We start from the raw sequence: 22,749 nt of genomic DNA on the forward strand, positions 1-22,749 counted from the left end.
ACGGCTTTGTTGTCACTTGACCGGCAGCGAAAGATGCATTTATTTCTGAGAAATTTGGATTCGAAGTTGAAAAAGGTTTTCCCGCTGCTCTGATTCAAACTTGGGACTCTCTTATGACGACACAGTGAAACACGACGTGCACATGACGTAATGCAGACTCCGTGATTTCTGGCGGCCAGCAATGCGGCCTAGCAGCAGCCGAAAAGAAAGCTACCGCCGGCCACACGTTGAAGGCATCTATCGGCTATTGCGGCCGTCACTACCGTCGCTTCGTTTACGTTTGCACCGGCGTTTTGTCAGCGTTACGATGGATCTCGTTCTCGAAGTCGTCAACGAAGTTCTTGCAAATAGACACGTTTAGCATACCATGTACCTTGTTACCATTAGCGGAATACTGGGAGCCCGCCTACCGCCGGTGAGCAGGCACTGATTGTTCCTGATGCTGCAGGCGCGCGTAGCTGCCGAGTACATGGCGCCATCTGGCGACGTCAAGGAGATTTGCGCATGCATTGGCTGCGCCTCAGTGATTCGTGACTTCAAGTGTCCTAATGTTGCAAGAGCCATTGGTTCTAGCAACAAGGTTTTGTCCTATGACGTCATCATGCTTGTCCTTGCGAGTTTGGCCTGTGGCGGCGATACCTGTATTTTGGTTCTTGCTCTTTTCTACGTTACAAGAGCTTTGTTGTCAGTACGAGTGGCGTTTTTGTAATCAGGAGCTGGTATTCTGTCGATACAAGCCAACTTCAATTTCTCCTCAGCGTCCCTTTAAGGCAGAGCGTCATACCCTTAAGGCGGACCTTAAGTGTCCCCTAATTTTTTACCCTTTGATCCTCTTTTTTTTTAGGATACTTCACTCTGACAGAAGGTACTACTTCTGGCATGTGATGATGCTCTGATTCATTGATGTCTGTTTTCACTTAGTCCCACAAATAGCCATACAGGGGAATCTTGTGGTGCAATCATCTTGGCTAAATTACTTTTCACTGGCCAACGTTTTTCATCCCTTTTGGCTTAGTAGCCCTATACCCATAGACTGCAGCAGCCACACATGCCTGTCGTGATATATACTGTAGTTTATGGGCAGTGAACCTGTCATTGTGAAGTCTCTTATTGGAGCCTGTTTGCACAGTGGCACTGAGTAGACAAGCCCACTATGATGTCCCTTGTGCATTGCTAAGTGGGCTCAGCTGTCTAAACATTAGCTATCTGGGTGGTATGTGCAGTAGCCCGAGTTCCCACCTTGCTGTCATGCAGAGAGGCTGTTGTAGTGGTTGTTTTTTTTATTGCACACAGGCGTCCTCCTCAAAGGGGTCCTCTAACACTCTTTGAAGCAGTGCTTCTAGTGCCTTAAATTAATTCTTAACATTGTGCAGTTATAGATGAAGAGAGAACTACAGGAATATCCACACTCGAGTGGAAGTTATTCCTTAATGGAAATTCAACATGCATGCAAACATGATGCCCTCAACTCAATGTTTAGAGGGCTTCCCATTTCACTCTGCAGTTGACATGAGCGTGCGGAGCAATTGGAAACAGCCTATGCACACACATAGTGGAACTTTGCTTTTAAGAGTTTTCTGTTCAGTGTAGTAGCTCATTTTCATATTGCTTTGTGAGGCTGTTGGAGTGGTTACAAAGAGTGCTTGAGCCATGTGCCATGACATTTCACTGTCACATTCATAGTGTTTCATGGATTTGTCAGGCTTGGAGCACAATGTTCTACGAAGTAACAATGCCCTCCCTGCATGTGATTCGGTGGGGGACTCTATGCAGAAATATGAAGGTTGCACCTGGCCTCTGCCAGTGCAAATGTGCAGCGTTTTTGACTGCAATTTATTAAAGCTGTGACTGGTTAGCAAAGCAAAATGTACAACTACTACTGGGGACAAAAATCTCCAGGACACGCAACTGCAGATTTTAGCGCATAGGTGTAAAGTATGCCTATGTTCCATTTATTTCACTACCACACATTGGAGAGCCCAAGAGCAACTTTCACCTCCGCAAGTGTGGTGCAATCACCGGCTGATTACAAAGCTATAAGCATTGGTTGCCCGTCACGTGTCTTGGGGAATTTTGTCCCTAATAGTACATGAAGGGTAATCATAGGTTCTCTCTGGAAAGTTTTAGAATATATAATGTATTTTCCGGTGTACAATTCGCGTTTTTTTTTTCTTTTTCGTCGGGGCGATTTATATCACAAAAAACAGCACACCATCATGCTCTATCTTTTGCCATGACCAGTACTATGTTTGAAAAGAAACTCAATGTGTTAAAGAGGCAAGACTCGAGTTGTTATTACAATGTTATTTTATGGGCAGAATCACATTATCTTGCCACAACCAGACTAAATGCGGCAGCAGTGACAGTGCTCCGCAGGACCAGCCAGGTCCTTGAAAGTTTCTATTTCAACGCCACATCTGTTTGGCATCATCTGTTGTTGCTCAACATGGCACTTCCTGTGAGGCGAAGTATCTACAATACACAATTCAAGTTGTATGCCCTTGGACATCCGCTGGAGAATGGGAACTGGACACCAGGGAGGCAGTTCAACGTGAGCGAAAAAATCAGAACAAAAAAAAATTTTCCGGCAGCAGTGGAAACCTGCCAGAGCGCTCCGGTTGATGAAGCCAACAAAAATGGCCAACTGCGGGAGGAAGGCACACTGGCCAGAGCTTGAGAATTGCCTGCGCGCGGCAGCTGTTGCAAGCATGTAGTTTAATTGCACTGTCTGAAGAAGGGATCTTTACTGCATTTTTATAGCGCTTACCGAATAAAAAGATGCATCTGGTACATTGACGCGACCTGTGTGCAACGTTTTTCGGAAAAACGGCCGTTTCCAGGGAGGTGCGACTTGTACATCGGTGTGACTTATAGAGAGGAAAATGCGGTACAAATAAGCATGGCAAACCATTTGAGCTGTAGGGCAAGAAATGCCTCTTTCGATTGTTTATCGTTTCACTTGTATAATTGCATGTTCGGACAGACTCATGAAGCTAGCTTTTTCTGTAACCTTGCTTGCTTCCTAGTTGTGCTAAGACATTTAACAGTTTTGTCCAAGGACTAAGCGTTCGTTCTTCACTGTGTACTAGCTGTTTAAAAGATGGAACGAGTCAGCCAGATGGTTCAGTGTGTTGTGCCATTCAGTATAGTCTGTGACTGATTTTATTGTTGCAGGCCAATGAAGGGTTGAAACCAGCAGTTCAAGCTCTGCAAGACAGGGTGAAAGACTTGACTCCACCAGCAGCTGAACCAGAGCCACCAGACTCCCCTCTGTTAAGTGTACCTGTGCCAGCACCTGTGTGATTATGGCTCTGTCGCTACCAAGTTTCACAGCTTGGTGGGTAAGCACAATTTTTTTTTTTTATTAGTACTGTCAAGTGTTTCTCTCCTGTCATAGCTGTAACAAAATTAACTAACTCTGCTGAATCACAAACTGAATCACAATCACAAGGGGTACTTGATGTGCACATAGGTACCATACAAAGCTTGCTTGGAGACATTTTAGCTTTTGTATATCATGTTTTTTGGCACTTTGTTGTTTCATACTGAACAATACGTACTATGTAGTACATTTTGCAAGCACAGGTATGGCTAGTAGCCCTGGATGCGAAAAATAACATCACTAAGTTTGACAGGTGGCAGAGTGGTACAACTTCTCTTCTGATTTAAATAGTGCGGTCTTGTTCTGAAGAAAGGAGAGACAGTCAATCCCCCTTATGTCATTATATCTTAGTGCACATGGTAAATAGACTTCCCAGATTAAAAAGATGACAAAAATGGATGTAAAAAGAAGCTCAATAGTAACTTGAGTTTGCTTTTCAGTATACATAGATGGGGCCCCTTACCACAGTTTTCAAAATATTGACCGGAGACTCATCAGCAAGTGCTGTGCTGATGTGACGTTAGAGGTCATGATTGAAATATAGACAGTTAGTAAGGACAATTTATTAACTTCACATCAGATGCCTTTGTTGATTCATAATTCTGTGGTCTGTGTCATCATTCATGCTGACAGTCATTTCATGAGACGCAGTCACAGTATGCTCCATGCCGACAGCATGCTGCCACAATGGTAGCAAATCACTATTCTTTTAGGGTCGAACTGTTTGAGAATCACTGTCGTCTTATGTCGCCAATGAAGGTTGTTTGTCTTTGAAGCAGTGTTCATCCCGGAACTAGGAACTCAGTTTTCTTTAAAGATTGGCTGACATGCTGATTTCAGTGAACTATATTTTTCTGACAAATCGTGGTTTCTTGTAGCTCCTACAAGGTCGTTTACTGTGGACGCTCTCACTGTAAACTGCTCCGCTGTTTTTTTTTTTTTATAGCAGTAGCAGTTGATGGTGATGCACACAGTGTGCACACCACTGGTCGAAACTGAAGATACTACATTCGAAAGTCAGGCAATCTAGTGCAAACTTGAGCGAACAGCTGCACATTTGCCAATGAAAGCACGGTGGAACATAGAAATACTGGTCGTGTTTCTGCCGTATGTCATGTCAGATCTTCTCACATGGGACCATGGTGTGGATGATATTCAGTACGAGAAAAAATGAAAGCGGCTGTGCATCTATATGGCTTCAGCAGCTGCAGCCAAGTTTTCATGAACATGGCTGAATTCATGGAAGATTTGCTGAGGAAAATGGGTGTGCAAAAATGGGTGCTGTTTTCTGGGTTATTTGGGTGGGCTTGCCCTTGCTTTTGCAGAGTCAAGAGTCAGCATTTGTTTTGTCTGAAGCACAGTGTCATCATCCTCATGCAAATTATTCAGGTTTAGGGTCGTTCCATGCGAAACATTCCAGGCCCAAAAGCGACCACCACCGATTCTTTTGAAAAAAATTGGGCTTATTGGCGATGGTGTGAATAGAGTTTCGTCAAAGTATATTTCGCAAAAAAAAAATTTTTTTCCTCATAATAAGCGCTCTTCAAAGTTTCCTCGAAGAAGCAAAAGTTGGGTGGGGTTAAAAAAAATTTTAATTAAGCATGAAACAGAGTACAATGACAAATATATTATATTTAAATATTTCACTTGCATTGTTATTTGAGTCAGTTAATGGAACCATGTAAGAATTTTTTCCGTTTCCTTAGTTCATTAAAGAAGGAAAAAAATTTTTCATTTTAAGGAATTTTTGCATAAATTTCAGGTATGTTCAAGCTACAGTAATTTTTTTCTGCTTTCCCCTGCTGCTGTAATTTATAATAAAAGTATTTAAAAATTGTTAAAATGATAGCCATAGTTGCTTATGCGCCATAAAACCCCATATAACTAACTAACTAAAAATTGTTAAAACTAATTTTAATGAAAATTACTTCCAAAGTTTCTAAAAGGTGGCTTTTTACAGGCAATCAATGAAAGGTCTGAAGACGCTGAGATCGCATCTCAGATCGCACACAAAGCATGCCTATGTGGGTAGGCCTGAAGGGCTGCGTGCTTTTGGTGTTCTTTTTTAGGAGAGGGGGGGGGGGGGGGGGGGGAGGAAGAGGGAGGGAGGGAGGATTGATGCCGGCAGCCCTTGTTAAGTTCTCACCTCCTTAGTGAAAGGAGAACAAAGGATGCCCATCTGCCATTTATTTCTTCCTGCTCGATCAAGCCACGGGCTTCCGTGGCTTGATCCTCCCTGAAACACCGCTCTTACCTTCGCGTACTCCCCATTTTAAGTTAGTTTAAGCTGGCCATAAATTTTGCTTGTTTCCTTCAGCTTGTTTCCCCCCCACTCCCCCTTCCCATGTTACAAAAAAAAACGCTATTGTGTTTGGCCCTCCTACACCTGCTTTTGTTATTTTCCGTCTTCTGGCCCGCAGGAGATGAAGTTTTCTCAATGCGGCCCGCATAGCACTATGAGCTTGGGACCCCTGTCCTAGGGTCATTTTTCTCTCCTGTTACACATCGAAACGAAAACGGCCCTTCAGCAGGCCTAGGGACACTCACATCAGTAAGTGATAGCCTGGAAACTGGAAATTTGTTGACATTTGCCTCGTTTGCCCTCCGTATTCTCTTACACTCATTTCAACTTTTCAACATTCTAATCATTAATATCTGATTAAGGCCATCTAAGTATTCATCCCCTTTCATTACATGAATTTCTTGAGTGCTTCAGTATATTGTGACAGTAACACAAGGTATTGAAAGCATAGCTGGTTTGAGGTGCTGTAACTGTCGCGTTCTTTTGACTGCGATTTGATTGACATAACGAATCTCAAACCCTGTTTTGTTCTTTTTTCTTGTATTGTAGGTAACGGCACCCAGCTTACCTTATTTCTCTTTATAGTATTATTTTTTGCCCAGGCAGGCAGGTCCTCTGATGATTTATTCTGGTCATAATATAGCCTCCACAGGCTTCCTCTTGCTGCCACATGTTTCAGTGTGCTGCCGACACCGTCACTGGCACTTTTGCCTTATGAAGTGGCCAAAATTTTCATTCTGCCAAATATTAGGGTCCTCATGAATGGTAGAGAGTTAAGCAGTTATTTTTGATCTTATATTATGATGAAGCTCTGTCAGAGAAGTAATGAGTTTTGTTTACTTCGGGCAGATCTTGGTTCACTCCCTCGAGCGCTGCTCTCTGCAGTGTGTATGTATTCAGTGTATAACATGGTTTGAAGCAACCCAAAAGCAGCCTTGCCTGCAGCCTTCTGTGTCTATCGACTGAGGATTTGCAGAACCTGTTCTAAAGTGACAAGTGCGGGAAAGACTTCACTTGTGCTTGAAAGTGTAATGCTGACACTGACTATTTATGGAGCAGGACTTGAGCACAGTTGGCTTTGAAAGATATATGTAACAGTCGATGAGGAGTGGCTCAGAATTGGGTTCTTGCACGCCAACTAAATTTTGTAATCTGCTGTACATACAAAATAACAAATCAGATCAGTGCACATTATCTCGTGTCTGATAACTCTCTGCTCCGGACAACGACCTCGAAGCATCCATGGCTTACTTCCATCATACAGAGGTAATACTGTAAAATGTAGATGCGGGAGCATCAACATGCAAGCCGTGAAAATGAATAATTTTGTTATATTTACGAACCAGAAAACAATAAAAATTGGAGGCTTATCAAGGTTAAGCCCAGTGGATGCGAAGCATGTCCTTAGCGTTTGGAGGCATCTTGACCGCATACACGCCCGGCGCAAAGACGCTGGCGCGGTTGCGGGCACAGAGACTGACGCGACGGCGGGCGCGCACCGCTTCATCCCTGGCGTGACATCACATATCACGTGATGCAGCGATGGTGGCGCCGCCGCCACGTCGCGCGCGACGGCACGAACCGAAGCGTGGAGGCCTCCGCCGGGCGACGTCCAACGGTGCGATATGAGGCCCCATCTGCAGCCGGTGTGACGTCATCACGTGACGTCACATCATGTGATCTCACTTCAAGGTCAATGGTGGCCACCGCCGGGCGTCGCGCGAAGGCCCGAAACCTACGTTAATATGCTTTGCATAATATCCGCCCACATATAATGGCTTCAGAGTGCATATGCTGGCAGAAAAATAGGTGAGGGTACATTTGTGTCTGCAGTGAAGGCACTGTTCGACAGCAGTACTTACCAGTGAGGGTGGTTGTGGATTTCAAAATTTTTTTCTCTCCTAAACCAAAATTTACTCAAATTAAAATTTTGAGATTGCAAGCTAAGAAGCTGGTGTGTATAATGAGCCATCTCACGCATTTTTATCTAGAGGGCCTTGATTTGTAATTTATGTCTGAATCTCAGGAAAAAGTCACTTTTTAGAAACTTTGGAAGTTATTTTCAATTTTAAAAAATTTTAGTGTAAACTATGGCAACAAGGGAAACCTGGAAAAATTATTGTGGCTTGAACATTAATGAAGATTATGCAAAAAATTCTTTAAAATGCATAATGTTTAGCTTTTTTTAATGACTAAAAAAATGCGGATAATTCTTACTGGTTTCATTAACCGAGTCAAATGAAAGAACAATACAAGTGAAATATTCAAAAGTATTATTTGTCATTGTACCCTGTTTCATGCTTAATTAAAAAATTCCCCCCCCCCCCCCCCAACCCCCCACATTTTGTTTCTTGGTGGAAATTTCAAATAGCACTTACATGAACAAAAATTTTTAGAGAAAAATATTTTGGTTAAATTCGACTCACACAATCACCAACTGACCATTTTTTTTTTTTTTTTTTCAAAAGAATGGGTGTGGTTGCGTTTGGGTCTGGGACATCTCACGTGTAATGACCATATAAAAATCTTCATTCATCATTGATTGTAAGCAGGCCCAGCTGTAGTTTGCTCTCAACTGCAGCTGCTGTAAAGTCCCAAGAAATCAGGCTTCCTCTTGATCATAGCTGAATTTCAGAGTGCAAACTTAGGAAATACAGTCGATCCCGGATATATCAAGCTCATAGAGGATCATGTAATAGTTCGATATATTGATAATTCGACACAAAAAACTTGGCAGTAGATAAGCTTATCCGGAACCTAGGAGCAAGAATCAGGTGCACCCACATTAGCGGCATGCTTCCTGCAGCAATTTACTGTCCCCAGTTGTTCTGGCACTGTGCCGCTCGCTGGTTCTCTTAGCTTAGGTTAGCCTGTTTCGCACTGAAGCCACAGTAAATGATGCTTTGGAACTACCGTATTTTCCGGTGTATAAGACGTGGCTTTTTTTCAAAAATCTTACTGATGAGTCCTATACAAGGGTGCGTCTTATACGCAAATTTTTCGGTTTTTTTTTTGCGAGTTCAGGAATTACTCAGCTTCACATTCAAGCTTTTTTCACCGAAAAATATCACTACCAATAACGCGGTTGTAACACTGTTACTACTTCAATACCGGGACATCGTGCGCAACTTTTTTAGGTGAACTTTATCATGACACAGCATGGATGACAACTTCCGGGATCACAAACACATGACCGTTTCGGGGGCCTCAAGCAAAAGTAATGTGAAATGCCAAAAGATGGCAACAGTCGCGCTTCCCGCCATTGTCAAGACAAGCGAAGGCAAGCCGGCATGCAACTTTGCTCCATGTACGTAGTGCGAAGAGAATGTTTCAGCCGCGTTGCCTCCAGAAGTGGGCGAACTTTTTGATAGCGCATCCGAAGATGAAGACTCTGAAGGTTTCAAGTAAAAATAAAATGTTGTTATGGACATAAGGAGAGTTCGTTTGTTTTTCTTTCTTTTTTGCTAAAACTTGGGCGGCTATGGCGCGAGTGTTGCCTTTTTCGATCACTTAGCATTGCTTAAGAACTTCTCACAGGTACGGTGCATTTTGCGATGGTCGCGCAAGCGTGTTTAATTAAGCCTCACTAGCCTAACTGGGTAAATTGGGGTGCGTCTTAAACACGGGTGCGTCTTATATACCAACTTTTTCAATGACAGCCTGCATATATGGCGGGTGCGTCTTATACACCGGAAAGTACGGTAGTCAGCTTCTGTCAGAAGGGTCTAATGCTTTACCAGTGCGTGATAAATGGAATGACCTCTCATTAAAAGTTTCCGGGACATCTTCAGCCATGAAGCAGACCAAGCGAGAACCTCTGGTAGCTTTCGGTCAGCTAAGTTGGCTTCTCCACATAGTAGCAGTGTTGCATGAAAAATGCATACTCCAGACTGAGGTCTTCCCCACACTTCTCATGCTCCCCTGGCGATGCAGTTTTACAGCGCCTTCATGTGCCTAATGCTGCCAACAGGGGCCCTCGGCCTGCACACAAAAGGTGACCGCTGAAGCGCCTTTGGGGGAAGCAGCACTTGTTCGGGCGTGGCGTGCCTTTCAATTTATTGAATGTTCCTCTGAACAACATGAGTTCGAATGGTGCTATATTTTTGCATGGCAATTTCAAAGGAATGTTTTGACGGTTCAGTATAAACAATGATTCGATATATCAGGGTTTGACATATTCGGGATCAACTGTAGCGGTGAAGCAGTAGGGAGTATTAAGAAGAGGTTAGGTAATAGCATAGTAATGTAGTTATGTTGTGTTACCTGCAGTAGGTGCAAAATAAACATGAGACTAAAATGTTGTCTGTTAAGGCACAGGCAGCGCAGTACTGACACAAGAATTAAGCTGCATCATCTGGGTTCTGTGTGAAAAGAATAGTATTTTTGCATTCAGGGGTTGTTTCTGTACTTCGAGGTATTCAGACTGTGGTCTTTGCCTCATTATTAGAATACAGTCTGGACGGAATGAAATGCGAACACTGATATGCTAGAGTTTTCTGCTCTGCACCGACAAATTCCTTACCAGGGGGTTAATGTGTACAATAGACTCCCTTAAGACAACCTTGAAGGGGCAAGAAAATTTGTTGGTTTTTTGAGAAGTTCGTCTTAATAGAAGTGCCCCTAAAAAAACGGTATGTGAGCATGCTAGCGGTGTCCTTATATAATATATTCTGCATGAAATTAATAAATAACATCACCTTTCAGAGAACAGATGCATAGGTGCACTTTCTTGTGTGGAAAATTGCAAATAGAGCATTTATTGTGATATGCATGGAGTCAGCTGAAGACTGAGAGCATGAAACAACCTCACGTTATCCTGCTTGAAAATGGCATTGGTCTCGTTTTCTTTTTCATCACCTCTTTTTTTCTCACTGTATCCCAGAGCAGCTGCCATTTGTGTGCATGTCTGTTTATTTATTTTCTTGCTTTCCATCCTGCTTCAAGTGCTTCAGAGGCGCCCAGCGATGTAACTGTGCATCTATCTTTTATCTCACTCCTTGTGCAGCAGGGCTGTTACGAACTCCATGAGAAGGTGCACCGCATGCCTTTCCGTACTCTGCAGGCAATGCACGTGGTGCCATCTGGCCATCTCTGTGCCGCGATAATGCATGTTGTGGTGCCGCATGAGTTGAAAACTGGGCTCTGGAGTTTTTAAGTTTTAAGTCAACGAATGGGTGCACTTTGCACATATGCACCTTTTAGTCTGTGGGAAGCAACATGCGGGACGTGACGCGTGCACAGCGCCAGTATCCGACAATTTTCCGCACCGGCAAGACAGCGTCCCCACACACCTGCACGATGGTGTGCCGAAGCCATCTCGTGGGGGTGTGCTTTCTTGTGTAGATGTATTTTATATTTTTTTTTGTTTCCTTGACAATGCCGTGCGACGCCCCAGAAGTGCCGTTGCGCGGAGTCGCCTTAGTTCATGGTCGCTGCGAAAGTTCATCTTATTGAAGGACCAAGGAAAGAGTTCGTCTTAAGTGGATTTTTTTTTATCCATGCTATCTGTGGATTTGTCTTAGCCGAGTTCACCTTGACGGGAGTCTACTGTATGTTCTTCAGTAGACCATTTACCCAGAAACTTGAATCTCACTAGTTGTACGCTGCTGCTGAAAGTGTGCAGTGTGCAGGTAAAATGTTTTGTTTACAGATGCTTTTCATGTTTCATCTCGACATAGCACAGCTGCAGGATTATCTCTCTATTTTGCATTGTTGCTGTTATTTCACTTTTTCTTTTACAGGCCACTTATCATTCACCCATTACTCGAAGGTGCAGTTTTATTCTGCTTTTGAGTGACCACAGCAAGTGGACAGACTGAAATCTGACTTGTCTTGGGCATAGTTTGAATCATGTACAACTTCACCTCTCTTTTCTTTTGACATTTCTTGAAATAAAAGTGCTGAAAAGGGCGGAATCGAGTCACTTACTTCTTATTAAGAATATTGGCTTTTAATTTTTTGTTATTGAGACAAGAAAAGAAAAGTTGCTTTATCGGGCTATCCATCTCTCTTGTCAAATCAAGGACATGTAACTTTCTTCTGCTGCACAAAAACAAACTCTCTTGTCATGATCTAAAACTTGCTTACAAGAACCCCAATATGAATTGATCAATTCAGAAGTCAAGCTAATGCATCCTATTTTCATCGCAGTCACATGAACTCATTTGTAGCACGCCAATATCGCGGTGCCACCGTGTCTTGAGGCAACTAAGCAGAGGGTGTGAAAAGTGCTCCATTTTGTCGTTATAGGCATCGCTTTCTGTTTGTTCGAATTTGTTCATGATGCCTGTCTCAATTGCTGTGCTGGAAATCATTTTATTAAACAGTGTGCTCTACTTCACGACCAAAACTGCAAAAGCCGTTTCATTGCGGAAGCCTGACCTTCACACTTTATGTTAAAAGAATAAAAAAAAGCTTATTTGACCTCAGCATCGCAACAGCCATGGAATGACACAGAATGGTCGCGTGCAATGCTGGCAGTAACAATTGACTTATACTGACTAGAACTTTGTCTTGAAAGCAGCAGACACAAGAGGTTTTTAGAATGTATAAAAAACAACAGACATTTATCGCAATATGAATGGTGTAAAATAGCTTATGCGCAAGGCACAGGAAAATTTACCAATGCCTTAAACAAAAAATTAGGTGCTCCTCCCATTTAAAAATTTGGCAGTGGTTTAGCTCTGGTTGAACCTGTGGTGTTATCGATCCTCGTGTGATAGTATCTATCGTAGCAAGTGCACGTGTACTCTTGTGATGCTCGGCGCATGCGTGACGTACTCCGTGTCTGTATATATACTTGTCAGGTTGGAATAAACGGGGCTTTTTCCTTTGGGCGTGGGCCTGGGGGCCACGCACTAGTCCTCATCGATGTGTCGTCCTGCGAAACACTACAGAACCTGGAGGATTGCGAAAGCAACGAGGAGAGAGAGAGGCAATGGAGAGTGCGCGGCAGCGGCCCCGGCACACTAGCTATGCGCCGCTAATGCGCATGCGCAACTGGCAAGCACGGCGGCGGCACCTCTGAGTCATCCGCCCAGCGACGGCGCGCCAGATATATGCCGGGTGACGTGACTGCTCCTCGCGCATGCGCAGTATGGCCTTTCGTCAGCTCCGCGAAAGGGCTCAGCAACTCGCGTAGTGTTGCTTTCGCAACAAAAGTAATTTATATAATGATCCAGATTTCATTTCACATTTCATTTATACCTGGAACTTGCTCGCTCAAATGCTGGATGAAGACATCTTGGTATACATTTAATGTTACATGAGTCAACTATAGCTGTTGTATTTTTTACCCCAAAGAAACTTGAATTGCATCACCTTGAGCTCTCACTGCAAATATTTCGCAAAAACATCTACGGGCATCCACGGGACGCCTACAGAACGTATTTACGAATCACATTATAAATAACAATAATCAGTATCCCATAACAACATCCTCACAACGTTCATCAGGCGCACACGGCTCCCCACACACTTCCAGAAACAATTAGCGGATGTCCGACCAATCTGCACTCCAACTCGTGGATGTTGAACCAAATTGTGACATCCCTTGGAGATAAGTGGTTGGCTGGGTAGCTAACATGCCAGCGGTGCTGAGAGTAAACAGAGTACCTTAGAAACAACAGAAAATTGTAAGGTCAACAAGAGGATCAGGAAAAAATTTTCATGTTTGTTTTTGCTGTGTTTATTTTAGCCTCTCAGGGATAGGTAACAGGTGCTTTGAAGGCGTTGAGTGGAGCGCCCTACCATCTTGGAGAGGGGCAACGTTATATTGGTTTCTTTGGCTGATGGCGCTCGTAGTGCATTCGTACGGTGCCGCATGTCTGGCTATCCACCACTCATGCGGTGGTGCACGTTCGGAAGGGGCGGAGCAGGGCACAAGTGCATGGAACTGTGTGTGCCACCGTGAAAAACGATGGTGGTGTTCGGTGCAATTTCATTATGCAGCGCGCACTACCAGACTCCTCAAGCAACACGTATGACACTGACGATGTATCATTGTGCCAATATGCAATATCAGAGCAGATAGAGAACACATTATGCCCTTGTAACACTGCCACTACCTCCCCTTATTCCCTTACTTTCCCCCACCTACTGAAGTCCTTGGCATCGCTTGATCTTGGCAAATAAGCAACGGGCCTTAGCGCAACAAGCGCTCTTTTTCACAGCCTCGAGTGACATTTTTAACACGAGACCCCGTGCTCCAGAAAATCCAGTGTCTGCTTTGTGAGCGAAAAATCACGAGCATGGCTCTGGCAGTTGCATGGTCCCCAGAGAGCAACCTAGAAGGCAGGTGGTCGGCCACCTAGGTCGCGTGACCTTACGGCGTCATCACAGCCTGCCCACCGGATAGTGAGCAAACTTCCCACCGTGGCAGGTGGCACTTAGTAATTGTTTGCTCGGAAAGAGCAACCTGGGCTCCACAAGGCCCACCACTGGGAGCACCTGCCATCGCAAGGCAGAGGCGCATCACTTAACCGCTGCACCACTCTTCCAGGACAGTTACAAGAACTCCCAGGGATCTATGAGTGCAAAGTAGAGAATGACCTTCTGCATATATAACTCACGCTATCGCGTCATGCGCTTAAAGCGGAGCTTAAGTGTCCCCTCTAATTTTTCCTGCTCGTTCTCCAATAAGTATTATTGTTCAGTTATCACATCCCATACACACATAGTGTACGGCTAGAAAGGGGAACATCTCGATTTCGCCAGAGATGTTGCATCGGATGCCGAATAGCAAGTACGCAGACAGCAGCATCGTGATAGCGTGTCCTTGCGTCTACTACATAGCGTATTATTAACACCGTGCCTCTGCAATAGGCATGCCTGCCACATATTTTGCCCAGTGGAGCACTTAAGGTGGCGGTTGCACTGCCGCCATCTTGCGAGTAGTTCAGATTTTGCCGCCAGGCTACGACACTGATCCATGACTGCCGTGTCTACCCGTCTTGCCCCCGAGTGGCCCAAGACTGGTTTTCGTTGAGATGTTGAGATGTGTGTCCGATCCTTATGTGTCCGGACCACGGGGAGCTAGTCTCCATCGCCAAAGCATCGGTGGAGTCTACTGGAGTCCAGAACTGAGGACTCCATCCACAATCCGCTCCGATCTCCTTTTACATAAATGTTTATTCTCTCTCTCTCCAAATTTGAAGCAATGGGTTATATATCGTTGGAGAGAAGTGTTGTGAGAAGGTGGAAGCACAACACGCTCCTTTCGGGAACAAAACCCCGCGCACACGGTGCTAATTAAATAAACACAAGAAGGCCCTTTAGTGCTATTTATTTAAAATATGTGCACCCCGGCAAACCGACGCTTCCGTCCTATCTGACAGCACCTAGTGGCGGGCTCTTTGTTGATTATTTTCCCTCACATTTCTCCTCCTTCTGTCAAATGTCTCTGCCCTTTGAGACCTGCTGAGTCGCGTAGCTTGAAGGCTGCTGGTGCTAAGGGGCGGTCACATGCCAAGCACACCGACCTCCATGCGAGTCTTCGAGACATCTTCGTGGCCGTCTGGGGTGTCGGCTCGAAACTGACTGGCGGCGAGGTGGAGAGGCCGGCCCAGCCTGTCTTCAGCCGCTCGCAGAGGAAAGCGCAATGTGAGAGCTCGTTGCCTTTCGTGGGACTCACTGGTATCCGTGCCAATGGTGTTTGCTGGTACACGGGTGGCTGTGAGCGAAGCGGCGTCGGTGGGCGGCATGCCCTCGATGGATGCCATGATGCAGGTGCCGTTGGCCGTGCTGCCACCGCGGCCACAAATGGTGCCGGCCGCGGTGGAGTAGGAGGCGATGGTGGTGGCGGCAGCGTTGGAGCACAGATGTGGCCCCACCGGGACCGCCCGCAGCTGAATGGCCTGCGCCAAGGACCCTTTCGCTGGCGCAGCCACGGGCAGCGCTGAGGCAGCCTGGAGTATCCGCCTGGTGCTCGGCAGGCTCCTATCGCAGCTACCAAACGTACCGGCAGCGTTTTCAAACGAGGACGGAGGAGGTGTCGGAAAACGCTGCCGTACTGTTAGAATGCGCTTCTTCTTCTGGGTCCGTGCTTGCGCGTGGCGGTGCGCGAGGAACTCAGAGTCTAAACGCGCGCAGAAACTACCGCCGCGCCGCATAAGACGCAAAAAGAATGAAGTGACCCGCCTCCGTGAGTAACACGCCGACGAATGACGAGTCTAATGCTCCCTTACAGCTTGGTTCGGGTGTCCACCGAGATGTGAGACTGTTACTGCGCGATTTCCTTCCCTCAAAAACCAATTTCTTTCAATTTTTCTGATGCTCGAGGTATTCGGTCAGAAAGGACCATGCGCGGGAAAAGATTGGTTTTGCCAGGTTCATTGATCATATCTTATGCAGCCACCGACTGAATAATGCAACGAGGGCATTGCTATTAGAATGAAAGAAGTGACGTCAATGAAGCATTATCATTATTTCTGCTGTCGTTCGCGCCCTTTATTCTTATTCTTTAAGTGCGAGCGCGCCCATGGAAGACATCACAAACCTGAGCATCCCAGTCTTGCTAGCGTAATCAGTAGAGACCGGATTCTAGGCAAATGCCGATTTTTTTCAACGCTTCCTAGGCGCACCGTTTTTACATATGAGCACGAATTAGGTGTTGACAATATGTTTAATACTCTTTTTATAGTGCCTATATAAATGCCTATTTTGGGTGTAAGTGCCTATAAATGCATTTCCGACGACGGTGCTTAAAAATGCCCTATTTTAGACAAAAGGGGCCTGAAATACGCTGTGGTTTTGCTTTCAGATTCTGTTTGCTTTCGAATCCATTTCGGTTTTGAGTAGAACACACACGTGTCAACATTAGATGACCTCGTCAGTTGGCTGTGGTGAAAACTGCACCTGCACCTATACAATACCAACCACGTCAGCAGAAAATATCGAAGCAACCTTTTTCCTATTTTCTGCCATTTTATCGTGGCAGCTTGTTGATGACTTTGGCTGTTAAAGTGGTAGTTGACCAGATGGCACCACATTTCGGAAAGTATAGGGAGTAAGTTATAGGTTCGTCCAAATAATTCCCAGTTCGTTCCAATTGGAACCAACTGTAAAATGTTCCATAAACCTGCTGGAAACAGTTTAACTGATTAGAATTTCCACCTGGGTAACCTGCCTTATTTTCGTTCCTTGTGACCCAGCCGCATGCCATCTTCATCAAATGGCATTTGGCAATAATCTTGGTGGAGCAGGCCACACCAGACAGCTGGCAGTCGTGCGTGCATACGAAAACGCATTCGTGCACGCACGCATTCGTGCTTATCTGCTACTGCTTCCATAGGTTTAACAGTGATTTCAAGATGGATGTTTATTTTACCATGGATCCTCGTGGATGTACGTAGGCCCGTACAGGACTGTGATTCTTTTCGGCATATTACGCATCAAGCAGCACTGATTGCTACATTTTCTAGCACCTCGTATTTATGGTTTCCAGACCCTTCTAATGGCAAGCACCATTTGATAGTCGCGTGGCTCCAGACACGTGAAGCCACAAACTATAAAACACTGTTTACACAAATGACAACATATTTATTAATGTTGAAGCATCGTGTATGCCTGCAATAAATAAGTTCAATTCGTGTGTGAGCGAAGACTGAACTCATTTGCCAGGTGCTTTGAATTCACAATGTTTCGATCAATTTCTAAATACATGGCCTCCTGTTAAGGTGTTCATTGTTTCTACTTTTGTACTCGACAAGCGAATTGTTTGTTCCGAGGTATACCAAAGTGTTTTGCTGACCCGAAAGACGCGGGTTCGATCCCGGCCGCGGCGGCTGACTTTCTTTGGAGGAGAAATTCTGGAGGTCCGTGTACTGTGCGATGTCGGTGCACGTTAAAGAACCCCAGGTGGTCGAAATTTCCGGAGCCCTCCACTACGGCGTCTCTCATAGCCTTAGTCGCTTTGGGACGTTAAATCCCATTAACCAAACCAAACCAAAGTGTTTTAAAAGGGTTGGTAACCGTCCCTTTTGCTCTGCTGAAGCATGTGTATTGTACGAAAAGTAGCGCGACAGCCTTAAAAAAAACGGCTTTTAATGTTCGCACCTTGCTTAAGGTCCTAAATCATTCCTGCTGTGTTTTTGTTTTGTTATGCGAAGCATATTAACGTAGCTTTCGGGCCTTCGCGCGACGCCCGGCGGTGGCCACCATTGACCTTCAAGTGACCTTCAAGTAGGTCACGTGACATGACGTCACGTGATGACGTCACACCGGCTGCAGATGGGGCCTCATATCGCGCCGTAGGTCGCCTCCCGGCGGTGGCCACCATTGACCTTGAAGTGAGATCACATGATGTGACGTCACGTGAGGACGTCACACCGGCTGCAGATGGGGCCTCATATCGCGTCGTCGGACGTCGCCCGGCGCAGGCCTCCACGCTTCGGTTCGCGCCGTCGCGCGCGACGCGGCGGCGGCGCCACCATCGCTGCATCACGTGATATGTGACGTCACGCTAGGGATGAGGCGGTGCGCGCCCGCCGTCGCGTCAGTCTCTGTGCCCGCAACCGCGCCAGCGTCTTTGCGCCGGGCGTGTATGCGGTCAAGATGCCTCCAAACGCTAAGGACATGCTTCGCATCCACTGGGCTTAACCTTGATAAGCCTCCAATTTTTTACGGCAGATATTGCGCGCTGAAGTTCGGAACTGTGTGCACTTTTGATAAAGTTTATAGTGCCTATTTTTCTCCGTTAGGTGCCTAAAATGCAATTTTAGCCGCCTATTTATGGCGCCTAAAACGTGCTTTTAGTGCCTAAAAATCCGGCCTTTAGTAATCAGCCACTGCAAGCACGTGGGGCAACAGTGCATGCCCTACGGACCTGCGCTTCTTATACGAAGGCACTACAAAAGGTGCGCAGGTGCTGATACGGAAAGCTCACACCGGTGCTGCGCTCGCAAAGACGTACTTGACCGACAGCATGAACTGCCCAGCAAACCAAAAACCTCTCAGAGACGTCCAGCTAGACGTCTCTGAGAGGTTTTTGGTTTGCTGGGTGCACTATACCTGCGCCACTGATCTGCCGCTGGACCTTATTTCTGCCCGCCATCTCCTATAAGGCTGCAGCGCGTCGAAACCTCGAAGGAGCCAACGCTTTGACCACACTACCTGTAATCTGCAAGTCTGGCTCGTACCGGAAAGCGCCGCACACGCCCAAGAGTCGCTGTTCCCTCTTGAGGACGTTGGCGCGCATTCCACTGGCATTAATTTATCACCGGGTGACAGTCAGTCACTCAGTCAGTCTATTCGGCACATTGTATCTGGCACAAACTAATTCATTCATTCATTCATTCATATTACCCTAAAAGCGCACCTGCACTGTCCAATTTTCCTCCACATTCAGCAGCGAAGCTGGTTAAAACTGCGAGAAAAGCTGCATAAAACGCCTTTACCTGAGACAAATCCATAATCTGGTAACGTTCAAGAGGTCACAGTAATCGCTGTCTCATATGGCGCTGATTTTTATGAAATTGACAGCCACGCTGCGGTGATGCCTCGAACTAGTCCGAGGAGTATTGGTTTGGTACGCGCGCTGAACAACGCTGTTTCCTCCGTCGCAAGTGCTTGTGCAAAACGGACGCAAAATGGCAACAGTTGAGTCAGGCTGCGCCTGGTCTACGTACTCAAGCATGCTGAAAAAACAAGACGGGAGGCGTATTACCTTTACTGCACTGCCGTCTCGGAAAAAACGGAGAAAAGTGCACGAGCGGTGCGCCGCAAAGCAACAGCGCGCAGGTTCCTGCCTGGCGTGGCCGCGACGACGGACAGCAACCAAACCCCCTCCCCCCAATCTGCGAGCTGCCAGTTTCAAAGGGGAAAAAAAACATACAGGACCCTTCCATAATTCTCTCAGTTGGTCAGTTAATTGGCTCCTAGTACTTTTGCCATGAGGCGGCGCTCGTGAAGGACGCGCTCGTTATATGAATAGTACGCGCGGCTACTACATGCTTCACCGGGGCTCATTCAGACGTTGTTGTCCGAGTTTTCCTGTAACAATATACCTTAGGAGTGCTGCTATGTTGTATGGGTGTTCGTAAGCTAACCGTATAGAAGAGCATCTATAATTGCGTAAGTTTTATGGTGCCAGCAGCAATACACATAAAGCATGAGAACAGGAAGTCTTCCCGCTGCGGCGAAACGCAGGCACCAAGCCTATATTTCTAAATAAAAGATATGGCTAGACTAGAAGGGCCTATGCAAACACGAGGCGCTATTTGTTCAAAAACATTCCTGAACACGCGACTTGGGGCACATCTCAAACGTGAAGGGTTGGTTCTGTGCACGAGTCTCAGTAGTGAGCTAGACTAATTGCAGGCTTCGTTACGGCACGAGTGTATGGTGATATGGTGATTTATTATCCACTGAAAGTGGGTGGGTGATATGATATTCTAGTTCGATTTGATTCTGATGATTTTCGCAATTCGTTATTGCTCAGTGCCATCGCTATCGTGGGAGTCAGTTATTCAGACAGGCGGATGATATGAATCGAGTTGAATCGAACAAAAAGCATTGTTTCAAAGCAGCCTTACATTAATTGCATGCCTTCCATCCATTGCTTGCAAACAGAGAGCACAAAACACGGTTGATTTCTCCGAGAAAACAACGCGTGGAGATGGCGACCTCGTTGCTCTCCCTTTCCGCCTGTACACGCGATTAGTAATCTCCATTCATATCTTTTCTGGCCGGAATTAAAAGCGACAATTTTCATGAACAGGAACACAAGCTATTGCGCGATTTTACCATCACCGCTTGTTATTAACTGGCGTAGTTTATGGGTTCATATCATGTGCTTACGCGTAGATGCCGTATGTTATGCTCCAACAATATCGAATAGCGTGTGTGTTCATGGCCGTTTCAGTTTACCCGTTCACATGTCACTCCGCATAGATAGCACCCGCGTATAAAAAGTTCTAACCAAAACTAAGTAGTGTTTATTCTTCGGATAGGCACTGACAGAAAAAAACGAGACACGACGGGCGCTGGCTAGTAGCGTTCGTGTAATCTTTTCTGTCCATGCTTGCCTGAAGAATTGTAGCATTATTTAGTTTCCATTGGATTAAACCCAGCGCGACAGCGAGTCTTGATAATGAGTGGCGTTTAAACAAGGCAAAACTATTCAAATGCTTTTTTTTTTTTTATTCGAGCTGTTTGCCATCAGGCATAATGAAAAAGGAGAGAAAATTATAAAAAGGAGTGCAAACAAACCTCGCTTAAAAAGCGGCACAAGTTCGTGATATAGCGATTATCTAGAGTCCACTTGGTATAGTCGTCTGCAACGTCCCATCGCAGGCCAACCTTTCTTAATAAACGTCGTCTCACGGAAGCTGTAGCCGGGCAAGTCCACAGCAAGTGTTTTTCATCACACAGGTCGGGCGCAGCACCACAATGGGGACACTTGTCTGTCACTTCGCTATTGCCGAAATACGCGACCATTGTTGCTAGCTAAAAGTGAAGAAAATTGTCAAAGAAATTTCTGTCTACAACCCGTATATTTTATTTTCATTACATCTTTTGACGCTGTTTCACGAAAACCTTGCCCATGAAATTAATTTGCGTGCTCTTTCTATGCGCAACGACACGACACTGGCAAATACGAGTGCCCCTTGTTCATTAGACAGACTGCTAGCAAACTGCTGCTCCAGTATGCCCACGGAGTACTTTATTTGAAAACGCCGGCAGAGATGCGACGAACGACTTAAGCGTTTTTACCGACGCTCAAGGGACACAAGTAATGCCTAGACATTTGCAGCATAGTCGTGTCTGTCAAACTTCTTTCTTTTCTTTCTTGTGTGGAATACGTTTCGCTAGCATGCAGTGGGCTCCAGTGGCAGGGCATCTGCAACGGGCTGGCATTTCTGAGAAACGTCCACGCCGCGGCTGGAGCTAAACGACTCGGTCGTAATAATCGCCGCTGCGCTTTCGCGTGTGGTCGCCGAAGCCAGGCGCTCTGCTTCCTTCCGTGCGCCTGGACCTGTCGGAGAGCCTTGTGGTGCGCGACGAGGAGGCGTTGGACCTCTTGGATGAGCGCAGAGACCCCGAGGGCCGGCGCTGCAGCAGTGGCTCCGGCCCGGAGGAGGCTGTCACCCTCTCGCCTGAGTTGTTCGCCCTGGACTCGGACACCACCGTGCGAATGCTTCGAGGCTTGTCCCTAGCTACGCTGCGAGGCATGGCGCTTGGGGCGCCGGAACTCGGCGCCCGCTCTTTCAGGGGCTCGAGGGCGATGGGTGCTTCACGGTCGGACGCCTTAACTGAAGGCTGCGCCGCCTTAGAACAAGTGTCTGGGGAGTCCATTGAACGCGTGCCCGAGTCCCCGGTCGTGGCGTTATTTGCGCCATCTTGACGCTGGGACAGGTTGGATAGTTTCTGGCGTAGTGCTCCCACGTTTCCTGGTGCATCAAATTTCCTCTGCTCATCGTAGGCATTAATGGGCTTATCGGAGCCAACAGCATTCTCGATAACGACGCAGTCAGTGTTACGGCGCTTGTCTTTCGACTTCCTGCGCCGTAAGAATATCAGGCACACGAGACAATTGATGAGGAGGACGAGCAAAACGAATCCGCCAGCTACACCGGCAACTACATAGTTTAACTGCTCCTCCGTGATGCGGTTAAAGTACAAAAGAGCCGAGGATGACTCATTGCCTTCCGTAGTCGTCTTCAGCAGTGGCCCTGCCGTGCTGTTGGACCCGCCCATCATGGAATCTGTTGACGCCTCATCCGTGCCGGTAGAAGTGCCATTGGTATTGACGTTTTCATCGGTACTCGTACTCGAGAGGCCTCCAATTACTTCAGTCACTACGTTGGAGATGTCGCTGTAGGGGTGCGCCACGTTCTTCGTGCGGAGAGCGAAAAAATAGACGGCAGTGTTTTCATCTTTGCCCTCCAGAAGCTGTACGGTGGCCCAGTCAAGATCTCCAGGCTGTTTCTGCTGGTAAAGTTTGTAGGGTCTGCTCGCGGGCAAGTCAAATCCCGCGCCGCTCACCGCGGGTAGCCTGGGACCCCGTCTTCCCGAGTGGGGGGGCGGGGGGAGCGAGGCTGGGAGAGAGCCTTTATAAGGCGAGACC

At 46.4% G+C, this 22,749-nt stretch overlaps 1 protein-coding gene across 4 annotated transcripts in view; it reads left to right on the forward strand.

The window, feature by feature from the left end:
* The window catches only part of LOC149352381 (negative elongation factor B-like), a 54,968-nt gene extending 43,374 nt beyond the window's left edge, over nt 1–11,594 (forward strand). For 3 of the 4 annotated variants that reach the window (XM_089581541.1, XM_089581540.1, XM_089581538.1), the window contains exons 11-12: nt 3,175–3,341; nt 11,426–11,594. In XM_089581541.1, the coding sequence (XP_089437667.1) occupies nt 3,175–3,303 (129 nt within the window). In that variant the 3' untranslated portion in view covers nt 3,304–3,341; nt 11,426–11,594. The remainder of the gene's footprint in view (nt 1–3,174; nt 3,342–11,425) is intronic. The other variant, XM_089581539.1, reaches the window with a different exon arrangement.
* The last annotated feature ends 11,155 nt before the right edge of the window (nt 11,595–22,749 follow it).

The sequence above is a fragment of the Amblyomma mixtum genome, chromosome 3 (genome assembly GCF_055824585.1).
Source record: "Amblyomma mixtum isolate Tamu chromosome 3, ASM5582458v1, whole genome shotgun sequence".
In the NCBI taxonomy this organism is placed as follows: domain Eukaryota; kingdom Metazoa; phylum Arthropoda; class Arachnida; order Ixodida; family Ixodidae; genus Amblyomma; species Amblyomma mixtum.